Source organism: Chlorocebus sabaeus, chromosome 11 (genome assembly GCF_047675955.1).
Source record: "Chlorocebus sabaeus isolate Y175 chromosome 11, mChlSab1.0.hap1, whole genome shotgun sequence".
Taxonomy (NCBI): Eukaryota; Metazoa; Chordata; class Mammalia; order Primates; family Cercopithecidae; genus Chlorocebus; species Chlorocebus sabaeus.
Window position 1 is genome coordinate 118,383,424 of NC_132914.1, and position 12,956 is coordinate 118,396,379.

The following is a 12,956-nucleotide window of genomic DNA, read 5'->3' on the forward strand; positions in this document are numbered from 1 at the left end:
AGCTAGACTGCTAAAGGTTCAAAACTTAAAATTCTTAGCTCTGTGACCTCAGGCAGGTGACTCTTCACCTCTCTGTGCCAAGTTGTGTGCATCTATAAAATGGGGCTGAGAACAAAACCTAACTGTTCAGATTGTTGAAACAAATGAGTGAATACCTGTGACATGCTTAAAACAAGGCATGGTACATTATAAGCACTCAGTGAATGTCAGCTGTTATGATTCAAATGATATGTTACTCCTCAGATGGGATGTCACTCAGAGTGGCTGGAACCCAACAGGCTTCGTGGAGGCACTGCCACCCCAGAGAGCACATGTGACTCTTTGGGATTTTAACTTATGCTCCAGGCTGGTTTGGGCTGGTCTAATTGGACATTCACCTCCTCTCTGCCCATCAATACCCTTCTATCTCTGGTTGTCTCAGTAAATATGACCAAGTTCCAGTTACACACCAACCTGAATAGATATTTGCTCCAGTTACCTATGGGTTCAAAACAAACTACCCTGATCATGGTGAGCTTAACACAAGCATTTTATTAACTTCCACAGTTCAGTGGTTGACTGAGTTCAGCTGGGTGGTTCTTCTACTGGTGTCACTAGGGATCTCTCAAGGAGCTGCAGTCAGATGGCAGCTGGGGTTGGCATCCCTTGGAGCCTCAATTGGCACCCAGGGATAGCTAGACATCTCTTCCTCTCTGGGAACCCCTAAGAGTTTCCCTCTCTTCAAGGTCTCTCCGCATTGTCTCTCCAGCAGGGTAGTCAAACTTTCCAATAGTGGCTCAGGTTCCTCAAAACAAAACAAAACAAAACAAAAAAATAGAAGCTTCCTGGCCTTCTTAAGGCTTAGGCCTGGAACTGGCAACAGCGTTCCTTCTGCTGCTTCTATTGGTTTTGCAGTCACAGCACAGGTTCAGCTTCAGAAAGCAGAGGAAACACTCCACCTCTCAATGGGGAAAGTGACCAAGAATTTGTGGCCATCTTTAATCCATGCAACAATCACAAAAGAGAAGACTACAACAAAACTAATGCTGTTGTTTTTTGTTTTTAATTTTAGAATTCCTTTTGGAGAGCAAAATAAAATTGATTTCTCTTCTTTCCTGAGATTCATCTCCAGTTGATAATGAAAATGTAACTTTCCATGAGCCACACTGAATGATCACACATTCATTCCTTCCATGACTATCAAGACCTACTATTTGCCAGGCACTTGGGCTACAAAGATATGACCTTTGCTCTGTATTCAAAGGGTTCACAGTCTAATTTGGGGAGTCACAAAGGGAGGAGACCAACGGCATGCCATGTGACTAAGGCAGCCTGGGAAATAAAGAGATCATGAGAGAGTTTGAAAACTACAAGAAACATTCATTGAGCATGTACTATGTGCTAAACCCTTTCTTTTCATAACTCATTTAATCTTCACAACAACCATGCAAGACAAATCTGTTGGCTGGGCACGGTGGCTAATGCCTGTAATCCCAGCACTTTGGGAGGCCGAGGCAGGCGGATCACAAGGTCAGGAGTTCAAGACCAGCCTGGCCAAGATGGTAAAACATCATCTCTACTAAAAATACAAAAATTAGCCAGGCATGGTGATGTGTGCCTGTAATCCCAACTACTTGGGAGGCTGAGGCAGGAGAATTGCTTGAACCCAGGAGGCGGAGGTTACAGTGAGCCAAGATCATACCACTGCACTCTAACCTGGTCAACAGAGCAAGACTGTCTCAAAAAAAAAAGAAAAGAAAAAAAAGGCAAATCTGTTCACCTTGCTTTTACAGATGAGGAAACTGAGGCTCAGAGAAGTGAGTGAGTTGGCTGAGGTCTCTCAGCTAGAAAATGGTGCAGCTACTGCTGAACCAGGTATACCTGGGTCCAAGACCTAGGTCCTTGGCCTGAATCACTGTAGAAGCCACAAATTGCACAGATGACAAGGAGCAGAGGCTATTTTCACACCTATGTCATATTCTGGCTTCCTCAAGACTGGCCATGAAGCCTGCTCCCTAGAAAACAGGAAGAGAAATATGCACAAACCAGGGCAGCTCATTTCTCTCTTCCATGTTCTATCCTTCAGCCCTGAGACCCAGCTGGTCTCGTTTTCTTAGGCCAGGCGAGTGTCCTGGCCAATGTCTCTCAGTTCCATGTGTCCTGCTGAGTCTCCGCACCTGTTTGCCCTGCTTAGTCCTTTCAGCCACAGGGCCACTTGGACCAAACCACCTGTCCTCCACCCCAGCCAGCATCCCTGAAAGTGATTCCTAGCTGCCCAGACCTCTGCTTTACCCATTTTTATTCATTTTTATTGGGATATAATTCACATACCATAAACCCCACCATTTTAAAGCATACAATTCAGTGGTTTTTAGTACATTCACAGAGTTGTGCAACCATCACCGCCATCTAATTCCAGAACATTTTCCTTTCTTTTCTTTTTTTTTCCTTCCTTCCTTCCCTCCCTTCCCCTCTTCCTTCCTTCCTTCCCTCCCTTCTCCCCTCCCTCCCTCCCTCCCTCCTTCCTTCCTTCCTTCTTTGTGGAGTTTTGCTCTTGTCACCCAGGCTGGAGTGCAGTGGCACAATCTCAGCTCACTGCAACCTCCGCCTCCCGGGTTCAAACGATTCTCCTGCCTCAGCCTCCCTAGTAGCTGGGATTACAGGCGCACACCACCATGCCTGATAATTTTTGTATTTTTAGTAGAGATGGGGTTTCACCACATTGGGCAGGCTGGTCTCAGACTCCTGACCTCAGGTGATTGACCTCCCAAAGTGCTGGGATTACAGGCGTGATGAGCCATGACGCCCGGCCTCCAGAACATTTTCATCACCCACAAAGGAAACCCCAAACCCATTAGCAATCACTCCCTATTCTCCCCTTCCCCTGGTTGCTGGCCACCACCAGTCTGCTTTCTGTCTCTATAGATGCCTATTCTGGACATTTCCTATAAATAGAATCGTACATGGTGTAGCCTTTTGTGTCTGGCTTCTTTCACTCAGCATCATGTCCTCAAGATCCATCCATGTTGTACACTGCATCAACGCTTCATCCTGCTTATGGCTAAATAAGATTCTGTGTATGAATGTACCACATTTTATTCGTCCATTCATCTGTCAGTGGACACTTGTGTGGTTTCCACTTTTTGGCAATTCTGAGTAGTGCTGCTCTAAGCATTCGTGTGCACATCCTGGTGGATATTGAATCTCTTCTCCGTGTCTTAGTAACACACGTCACTTACTCCCCACTCTCTCATCCTTCTATCTGCAGTATCCCACCCGCAGGACGCTCTGTTCCTCTGACCGGGGTTGTAAAAAGGGATGGATGGACCCACAGAGCAAAGGTACCTTCTGTTTCTTTTCCCGAGACCCTAGGGTTGGATGGTCAGGCATCTTGGTGACATTTGTGATGCCCAGTTCAGGTCTTCAGCCTCTGCTCTCAGCTGTCCTCTTCCACCATCACCAAGCCATAGGCGAGTCTGCCCATGCTTCGGCTCTGTCCCCAGCAGACCAGCTGCTGACTGTAAACATGACTCCAGTTTTCCAGTGAGAGAAGCTCCTAAAAACCTAGCAGGTTCAGGTTCTAATCGGTAGAAAAATCACATGGCCTATAGTATCATCTGAATATTCTAAACTTCCCCCTGAATCTCCTCAAAGGTTGAGGACCATGAACTTATACCCCCAGGGAACCTGGCAGTAATACCCATATTAACCTGCAAATTTTTTATTTTATTTTATTTTATTTTTTACTTTTCAAAAATTTTTTGTACTGTTTTATTTTACTTTTGATTTTATTTGTATCTAAGAACAGTGCTATTGTGATACCTGCAGAATTTCTTTATCTCATGTTTTAACTTAGAAAGGCACAGGGCACCGGGTGCAGAGGCTCATGCCTGTAATCCCAGCACTTTGGGAGGGTGAGGCAGATGGATGCTTGAGGTCAGGGGTTTGAGACTAGCCTGGAAAACATGGTGAAACCCCATCTCTATTAAAAATACAAAAATTAGCCAGGCATGGTGGCACGTGCTTATAATCCCAGCTACTTGGGAAGCTGAGACATGAGAATCACTTGAACCTGGAAGGCGGAGGTTGCAGGGAGCCAAGATTGTGCCACTGCACTCCAGCATGGGTGACAAAGCTAGACTCCATTAAAAAAAAAAAAAAAGCACACGGCAATTTTTAAAATACTGCAAAAAAAAAAAAAAAAATCAGTAGTTATAATGCAAATGCACACAAAAAGGCATATGCCCATTACCGCATTCTACTCCATACTATATGTGTATTCGAGTTGGTATAAAGATTATTTTAACATTGCTCACTATTTAATTAATTCTCCCTTGGAAACTGGTTAATCATCCTGACACTCCAGGAAGATGCGCCATGCTTATTTCATGGCTTGGCGCATCCTGGACAGGCTGTGTACCCCTTGAGGGACTTGTGCCCTTTGGAGAGGCCATGTTCTAGTCCATTTATACTAAGTGAGAGCATACACCTGTTCCGCTCCCCTCATGGACACCTTTACTTGTAAAGAAACAAAAGAGCCAGCAGAATCCACAGTCTTTCTGTGTTCTGTCTGATCTCTATTATGTTTTGCTCATTTGCCTTGCCTTGTGTTTGTTGTGGTTAGGACGGGCTTGATGGAAGCTGAAGCTGCGTGGGTTGGAAAGCCTGGTCAAAGCCTAGTCTCTTGCCTGGGTTGAGTTAATGATGTCCCTCCTGGAGAACTTCCTCTCCGCAGTTCTTTCACATCTGTGGTTCTACGATGCTTTGGCCCCTATAGGAATTCAGACCGGAAGGTGTGTAGTGTATGAAGGGAACCGGAAGACCTGTGAAGTCTCTGCCTGGTGCCCCATCGAGGCAGTGGGAGAGGCCCCCCGGTGAGTCGCATGGGGAGACAGACACAGTGGCCCTCAGCAGCGACCAGAAGAGGCCTTGCCGAGGCTGCTTGGGCCTTCCCCTCTCAGCACAGCCCTGCAAAGTCCTGGGTCCTACTGACTTGGGCACCCCTGCGCTCTGGATGCACTGCTTGGCATAAACTAGTGTCTCTGGGAGGGCCCTGGTGGTTGGTACACCATTGTAACAATTCTGTATCGACTGGTAAATAGCTACTACCCTGAGCATCCTTGGGTGTCCCTGGCCCCCTTCCGTCCCCCAGATCTTCCAGGGTACCCCCAGACCCCCTCCTCTAGTGCCACAGCAGGGTCCCTTCTGACTTGTCAGTGTCCATACTGAGTGATTAAGGATAGGAAGGAAGGAGGGAGATGGAAGGGAAGGACGAAGCAAGGAAAGAGAAGAGGAAGGGGAGGAAAAAGGAGAAGGGGAGAGGGTAAAAGAGGGGAGGGAAAGGAAGTTTTCTCAAATTAAATGCTCACAATGACATGCAGGTTTGGTGGTCCCTTGTATTGATGCTTCGCTTCAATACACAAAATCATGATGTTAAATCTCAGAAGCCACAAGGGCTGATGTATTTCAGCAGAAAAAGAAAGACCTGGATTCAATTCCTAGCTCTTAACACATTTTTGCTGTGTGTCCTTGGGCAAGTGGCTTAACCTCTCTGAGTTTCAGTGTCCTCACATGTAAAAGCAAAATAATAATTTCACCAACCTCATAGGGCTGTTGTAAGGACTAAATGAGATGATACTTGTACAGTTATTGTAAGGTAAGCCCCATGCCTGGCTTACACACACACACACACAAACACACACACAAAATCTGCCCCTGGAAGTGTGGTGGTTCTAGACAAGCACTGTCCAATAGAACTTTATGCAGTGATGGAAATGTTCTGTATCTGTGCTGTCCAATAGGGCAGCTACTAGGTACATGTGGCTATTGAGTACATGAACTGTGACTACTGAATTTTTGGATGATTGATAGATAGATAGATAGATAGATAGATAGATAGATAGATAGATAGATAATAGATAGATAGAGTCTTGCTACATTGCCCAGGCTGGGTTTGAACTCCTGGGCTCAAGCGATCCTCCTCCTGCCTTGGCCTCCCAAAGTTTTGGGATTACAGGTGTGAGCCATTGCTCCCAGCCTGAGTTTTTCATTTAATTTAAATTTAAATCGCCACACATGTCTAGTGGCTACCATATTGGACAGCGCAGTTCTAGACCAACATGATTCAGGATCATTCCCGCAGCATCGTGGAGCAAAGAGAAAACTGCCCCAAGCTGGCTCGTAGAAGGCTCAGGCGAAGGTTTCCCAATGCTGGGACAGGGGGTGCGCTCAGCAGCATCACCCCTTATGGTTCTCAATCGCCAGTAGCTCCACTCAGGTTCATTTCTAGGTCAGGGGCGTTTCTTTGTCACAGAAGGAATCATTCAGTTATGGGAGATACAGCAGCCTCCACTCAGGTAGTCCTTGGTTCAAGACAGGCGGCCCTTGACTGACTGTGGTTTCAGTTCCAGCTCCGCCATCAACTCACTCATTAAATAAACTGCATCTCCAGTGTGCCTGCCGCTGGGCTGGATTTTGATGTGACCTGGGCAAGCAACTCCCTGAACTTCAGTTTCTCATATATTATATGAATTAGCTAAGATGGTTCATTTAATCATTCATTCAACACATCCATCACCATGTGGTAGGTGTTAGATATTTATCTCATACGTGACTATGCATCAGAGACTTTGCTAAGGTTTAGGTAAAATACAAGTCCCAGATATGGAGCAAGTCCCAACCACTGTACATACCTGAATGTGTAATTATGTCAGTGTGAGAGGTGCCACAGTAAATGCCATCGAGTCTTGTATTAGTCCATTCTCACACAAAGAACTACCTAGCTAGGTGCGATGGCTCACACCTGTAATCCCAGCACTTTGGGAGGTTAAGGCAGGCGGATCACTTGAGGTCAGGAGTTCGATACCAGCCTGGCCAACATGGTGAAACCCTGTCTCTACTAAAAAATACAGAAATTAGCCAGGTGTGGTGGCACACACCTGTAATCCCGGCTACTCGGGAGGCTGAGGCAGGAGAATCACTTGAACCCGGGAGGTGGAGGTTGCAGTGACCCGAGATGTGCCACTGCACTCCAGCCTGGGTGACAGAGTGAGACTCCATCTCAAAAAAAAAAAAAAAGACCTAAAAAAAAAAAAAAACCTACCTTTTTTTTTCGGTAAGAGACCAAATACTTTATGAAAAAAGAGGTTTAATTGACTCACAGTTCCACAGGCTTAATAGGAAGCCTCAGGAGACTCACAATCACGGCAGAAGGCAAAGGGGAAGCAAACACATCTTACCATGATGGAGCAGGAGGGGGGCTGCGGGGGATGTGCCGCGCACTTCAGATCAGATCTCGTGAGAGCCCACTCACTATCAGGAGAACAGCAAGGAGGAAGTCCGGCCCCATGATTCAGTCACCTCCCACCAGGCCCCTCCTCCAGCACATGGGGATTACAATTCGAGATGAGATTTGGGTGGGGACACAGAGAAAAACCATATCAGATCTCAAGAAGGGAGAACTTCTTCTTGGAGGAGCTGGAGGGGCTTTGTGGAGAGTTTCAGAATGCTTTGCCCACTAGGTTTGCTGTATCCATTTCTCTTCACGCATCCCAAAGACCAACCAAGAAACCAGAAACTTCTGGTCCCACTGGCCCATGGGCTCCCTTGGTCCCCACCGTAAGTAATGGCCATTTTGCATGTCTCTCTCCCAGGCCTGCTCTCTTGAACAGTGCAGAAAACTTCACCGTGCTCATCAAAAACAATATCGACTTCCCCGGCCACAACTACACCACGTAAGTGCCCAGCCTGCCTCGCTGTCTTAGTTATCTACTGCTGCGTAATAAATTATCCCAAACCTCAGAAGCCTGAAACAAGAAATGCCTATTGTCTCCCATGGTCTCTGTGGGTCAGGAATCTGGGAATGACTTTGCTGTGTGGGTCTCGCTCAAGGTCTGTCAGGTTGTAGCCAAGCTGTCAACCAGTGCTGCAGTCATTTCTAGGCTTGACTGGAGCTGGAGAACCCTTTTCCAAGCTCTCACACAGTGGCTGGTGGGAGGGCTCAGTTCCTCGCCCTAGGACCACTTGAGTATCCTTGGTATACGGTGGCTGGCTTCTCCCAGAGCAAGTGACCCAAGAGAGATAGAGCAAGCAACCGAGAGTATAACCGAGATGCAACCAAGAGTCTAACCAAGAAGGAACCAAGAGTATAACCAAGAAGGAAGCCACAGTCCTTGGGAGCAACACTTCTGCCATATGCCATTGGTGACACACAGATCAACCCTGGTCCAATGTGAGAGGCCACTGCCCAGGGGTCCCAGGAGGCAGGGATCGTTTGGGGCTTTCATGGAACCTCTCCACCACACTGGCTCACTCCTGGGAAAGAGACAGATCTATTTTCACTCGAGATGTTTGTTTGTTTGCTTTTAATTATGCACAGGAGAAACATCTTGCCTGGTTTAAACATCACTTGTACCTTCCACAAGACTCAGAATCCACAGTGTCCCATTTTCCGACTAGGAGACATCTTCCGAGAAACAGGCGATAATTTTTCAGATGTGGCAATTCAGGTTGGTGGTGCTTTGTACGCTGGGATGTGGGGCTATGTGTCTGGGGATGGAGGATGTCAAACAGCCAAGAGGCCGGGCCACTGGGTCTTCCTAATGTGGCTCACATTTACTGAGCATTTAGTAAATTCACCCACTGTGCTAAGGGCTTTACCTACGCTACCTCATCAAATCCCAAAACAATCTTATGAGTGAGAGCTACTTGGTGTATTCCTTTCCTATGGCTGCCGTAACAAGTTACCAAAGCTTACCAGCTTAAAACAACACATATTTGCTTATGTTGCCAGAGATCAGAAGTTGGAGACGATTTTCCCTGAGCCAGGGCCGTGCTCCCTCCAGGGCTTTAGGGGAGAATCCAGTTCCTCGGCTTTTCCACCTTCTGGAGCTGCATTCCTTGCATTTCTTCAAAGCCAGCAGCATGGAATCTTGCCTCAGTGGCCACTTTCACTCCCTATCCTGCGTCCAATCTCTCTCTGCCTCTGTCTTATAAAGAGAGGGGGCATTTACAAGAGGGGGCATTTAAGGACCAGCTGGATAATCCAGGATCATCTCCCATCTCAAAATCCTTCATTTAGGATGGCCGCGGTGGCTCATGCCTGTAATCCCAGCACTTTGGGAGGCTGAGGTGGGCAGATCACCTGAGGTCAGGAGTTCAACACCAGCCTGGCCAACATGGTGAAACCCCATCTCTACTAAAGATACAAAAAAAATAGCCAGGCATGGTGGTGGGTGCCTGTAATCCCAGCTATTCGGGAGGCTGAGACAGTAGAATCGCTTGAACCTGGGAGGCGGAGGTTGCAGTGAGCTGAGATCATGCCATTGCCCTCCAGCTTGGGTGACTAAAGCGAGACTCCATCTCAAAAAAAAAAAAAAAAAAAAAAAAAAAAAAAAAATCCTTCATGTAATTGCATCTGCAAAGAGCTTTCCCTAGGGGAGTACTAGGAGGTAAAGCAGAAAATAAATTTGATAGAGTACCCTGAATTCCAGTCTAATAAGTTTGGACTTGATCTTTAATGGGGGTGTGGGGGGCATTAAAGGTGTCTGAGTACAGGAGTAGTCTGTTGAAATTTATATTTTAGGACACTGAGTTTAACAGTGGTGTGCCCCAGACGGGGGTAGGGAGAGTGAGGAGATGCGTTTGTGGCCACCACAATAACACTTGTGCAAGTTAGATGGGGTTGTACACATGGTTCTTCAATCAGCATTTTTCCTCTAAAAATCTTAAGCAATCATGGCTATGCAGGGAGATGTCTGGCGGTTGCATAACTCACACCCAGCAGCCACAGAGACTGTCTCTTGTTGATCCTTCAGGGCGGAATAATGGGCATTGAGATCTACTGGGACTGCAACCTAGACCGTTGGTTCCATCACTGCCGTCCCAAATACAGTTTCCGCCGCCTTGACGACAAGACCACCAACGTGTCCTTGTACCCTGGCTACAACTTCAGGTAACTCCAAGGCCCCAGGTCAAACTTACCCAGTGGTTGAATCTCATTCCCAGCAATTGGTGAGACTAATTTTGGTTTCCAAGGCAACAAGATGAATGAAAAAAGACTTTCTCTAAGAGCTAGGCGATAACTGAATATTTTCCATAATTTTTAAAAATTCTCAAAGAGATGCACACTGTTTATTTTTTATTTAGTTATTTTTTTGAAATGGAGTCTTGCTCTGTCACCCAGGCTGGAGTGCAATGGCGCCATCTCGGTCACTGCAAACTTCCACCTCCCAGGTTCAAGCGACTCTCCTGCATCAGCCTTCCAAGTAGCTGAGATTACAGGCAGATGCACACTCTTTATAAAACAAAACTACTGGGGAACAGAAAAGCATAGAGGGGGATCAAAATCACCCGTCATTCCCCTACCCTGAAATAATCGATGATAACCCTCAGGGGAATTTTCCTCATCTGCACCAATTATTTCATACAGCTCTATGAAATCATAGCATGCATACATATATATATATATATATATATGTATGTATAGTGGTATTCTGTGGGGTTCTTCATACCCCAGTCACTCAAAATTCTTTGTAACCATCACATTAATGATCATAACATTCCATTTTGTAGGTGAACAAATAACAAAATAACAACTGCTACAATTCAGGGAGTGTTTTCTTTTTTTGTTTTTTGTTTTTTTTGTTGTTTGTTTGTTTAGATGGAGTTGAGTGCAGTAGCACGATCTCAGCTCACTGCAACCTGTGCCTCCTGGGTTCGAGCGATCCTCCTGCCTCCCAAGTATGTGGGACCACAGGCATGTGCCACCACACCCAGCTAATTTTTGTATATTCAGTAGAGGCGGGGTTTCACTATGTTGGCCAGTCTGGTCTCGAACTCTTGACCTCAAGTCATCTGCCCACCTCAGCTTCCCAAAGTGCTAGGATTACAGGCATGAGCCACTGCGCCTGGCCCAAGGAGGGTTTTCTATATACCAAGCACTCCCTGTCACCATCCCTAAAATCTCCCAACAACCCTGGAAGAAAGATATTATTGTTTCTGGAAGATGATTTGCCCAAGACCCACAGCTGATAATACATGCTGCATAATTCTAACCCTCATCACTCTGACCCCACACTCACACTCCATCCCTTCCTTCCCATCTCATGATTTTCTCGCCCATGCCTCCATGATTGAATATTTGAGTTGCTTCCAGTTTTTCTATTACAGATAACCACAGTGTGCATCTTTGCACATAAACTTTTGTTTGAATTCCAGTTACTTCCTTAGGATAAATTTTTAGACTTATTAAATCAAAGGTTGTGAACATTTTATCATATGCTTTCAGATTTTTAAAAATATCTATGGTTATAATGTTTTGTTTTGTTTCTGAGACAGAGTCTCACTCTGTCACCCAGGTTGGAGTGGACTTGGTGCGATTATAGCTCACTGCAACCTCTGCCTCCCAGGCTCAAGCGATCCTCCCACCTCAGCCTCCTGAGTAGCTAGGACTACAGGTGCACGCCACCATGCCCAGCTAATTTTTAAAATTTTTTTGTAGAGACGGAGTCTCATTATATTGCCCAGGCTGGTCTCAAACTCCTAGCTCAAGCAATCCACCTGCCTCGGCCTCCTAAAGTGTTAGGATTGCAGGTGTGAGCCACTGCACCTGGCCTATACTTTTCATTTCTAGGATTTTTATTTGGTTCTTTTTCAAAGTCATCTATTATTGTTCCAGTGAGTCCCATTCTTACCTTAAGGATCCTACTACTTCTGTCCATTCTATTATATCATTCCTTTCATACCGATCTATTATCCAAAGTAACTTAGGTGGGAGTTCTCCTCATGGGCTTTGAAATACTGTCTTCAGTAGAAAAGATCTTATGCAAAGTTCTGCATGTGTTGTGTGTTATGGAGGTATTCCTTATATATTACTCAAAGTAGCCTCATAAACTGGCAGGCAGCCCCTTAAATGTGTTTCTGTTTCTGTTTCTGTTTCTGTTTTGTTTTGTTTTTTGGCCTGCATGATGTTTTAAAACTTGAGACAGGCCAGGTACAGTGGCTCATGCCTGTAATCCCAGCACTTTGGGAGGCCAAGGTGGGAGGATCACTTAAACCCAGGAGTTTGAGGCTAGCCTGGGCAACATAGGGAGACCTGATCTCTACAAATAATAATTTTTAAAACATCAGCTAGGTGTGGGCACATGCACCTCTGGTCCCAGCTACTCAGGAGGCTGAGGCGGGAGGATTGTTTGTACCTGGGAGGTTGAGGCTGCAATGAGCCATGGTTGTGCCACTGTACTCCAGCTTGGGTGACACAGTGAGACCCTGTCTCAAAAATAAATAAATAAATAAAAAATAAAATTTGAGACATTCTATGTAAAACCTTGGACTTCCTGCTTTTCTTGAAAAATTAAACTATTTGACACCCCAAGGTCCATATCTTACATGGTGGCTGCGGGCTGGAGCTGAGTATCAGTGGTCCTATTTAGAAAGGGTCTGGGCTTTCTGGTTCATCACTGTCACTGCCACTCCTTAGTGCTTATACCTGGCCCGCATCCTCATTTCTGTCATCTGCCTGGCCCCTGTAGGCATTTGAGTTTGAAACCCTTGACGTAAAAGTGGGCTGGTGCTTTTTGCTTCCTTTGGGTCAATGGAATTTCATCCAGGGCACTGAAACCAGCTCCCAGTTGAGATAACGTTTTGATCATCCCCTGCTGCTCTGCTGAATAGGCCCATGGCCATTATTAAGAAGAGAGGACAGGATGAGTGTTCCCCTGACTGCCGTTCCAGGGTATGTTTTTAGCTGTCAGCAGAAGCGTGCGGGGCAGTGTACAATCAGATGTCAGCAAATGTCCTTCCAGTGACTGAGTCGAGCCCAAGAACATCTGCTCCTGGAGAGATCTGAGCCTTCTGAAGGCCTGAGCCAGTTATGATGTTAATATTCTTTTAAAACAAAGTGGTAGAGCATTTCTTGTCTGGAATGAGCACCAGAAGAAATCTTTGGCCAAAAATAAATTGTTGAGGGCTGGGAGCGG

At 46.0% G+C, this 12,956-nt stretch overlaps 1 protein-coding gene across 3 annotated transcripts in view; it reads left to right on the forward strand.

Moving 5' to 3' along the window:
• The window catches only part of P2RX7 (purinergic receptor P2X 7), a 57,632-nt gene that overhangs the window by 26,188 nt on the left and 18,488 nt on the right, over window positions 1-12,956 (forward strand). For all 3 annotated transcript variants that reach the window (XM_008004974.3, XM_073021152.1, XM_073021154.1), the window contains 5 exons: window positions 3,248-3,320; window positions 4,757-4,853; window positions 7,632-7,712; window positions 8,357-8,486; window positions 9,795-9,931. In XM_008004974.3, coding sequence (XP_008003165.3) covers window positions 3,248-3,320; window positions 4,757-4,853; window positions 7,632-7,712; window positions 8,357-8,486; window positions 9,795-9,931 — 518 coding nt within the window. The remainder of the gene's footprint in view (window positions 1-3,247; window positions 3,321-4,756; window positions 4,854-7,631; window positions 7,713-8,356; window positions 8,487-9,794; window positions 9,932-12,956) is intronic.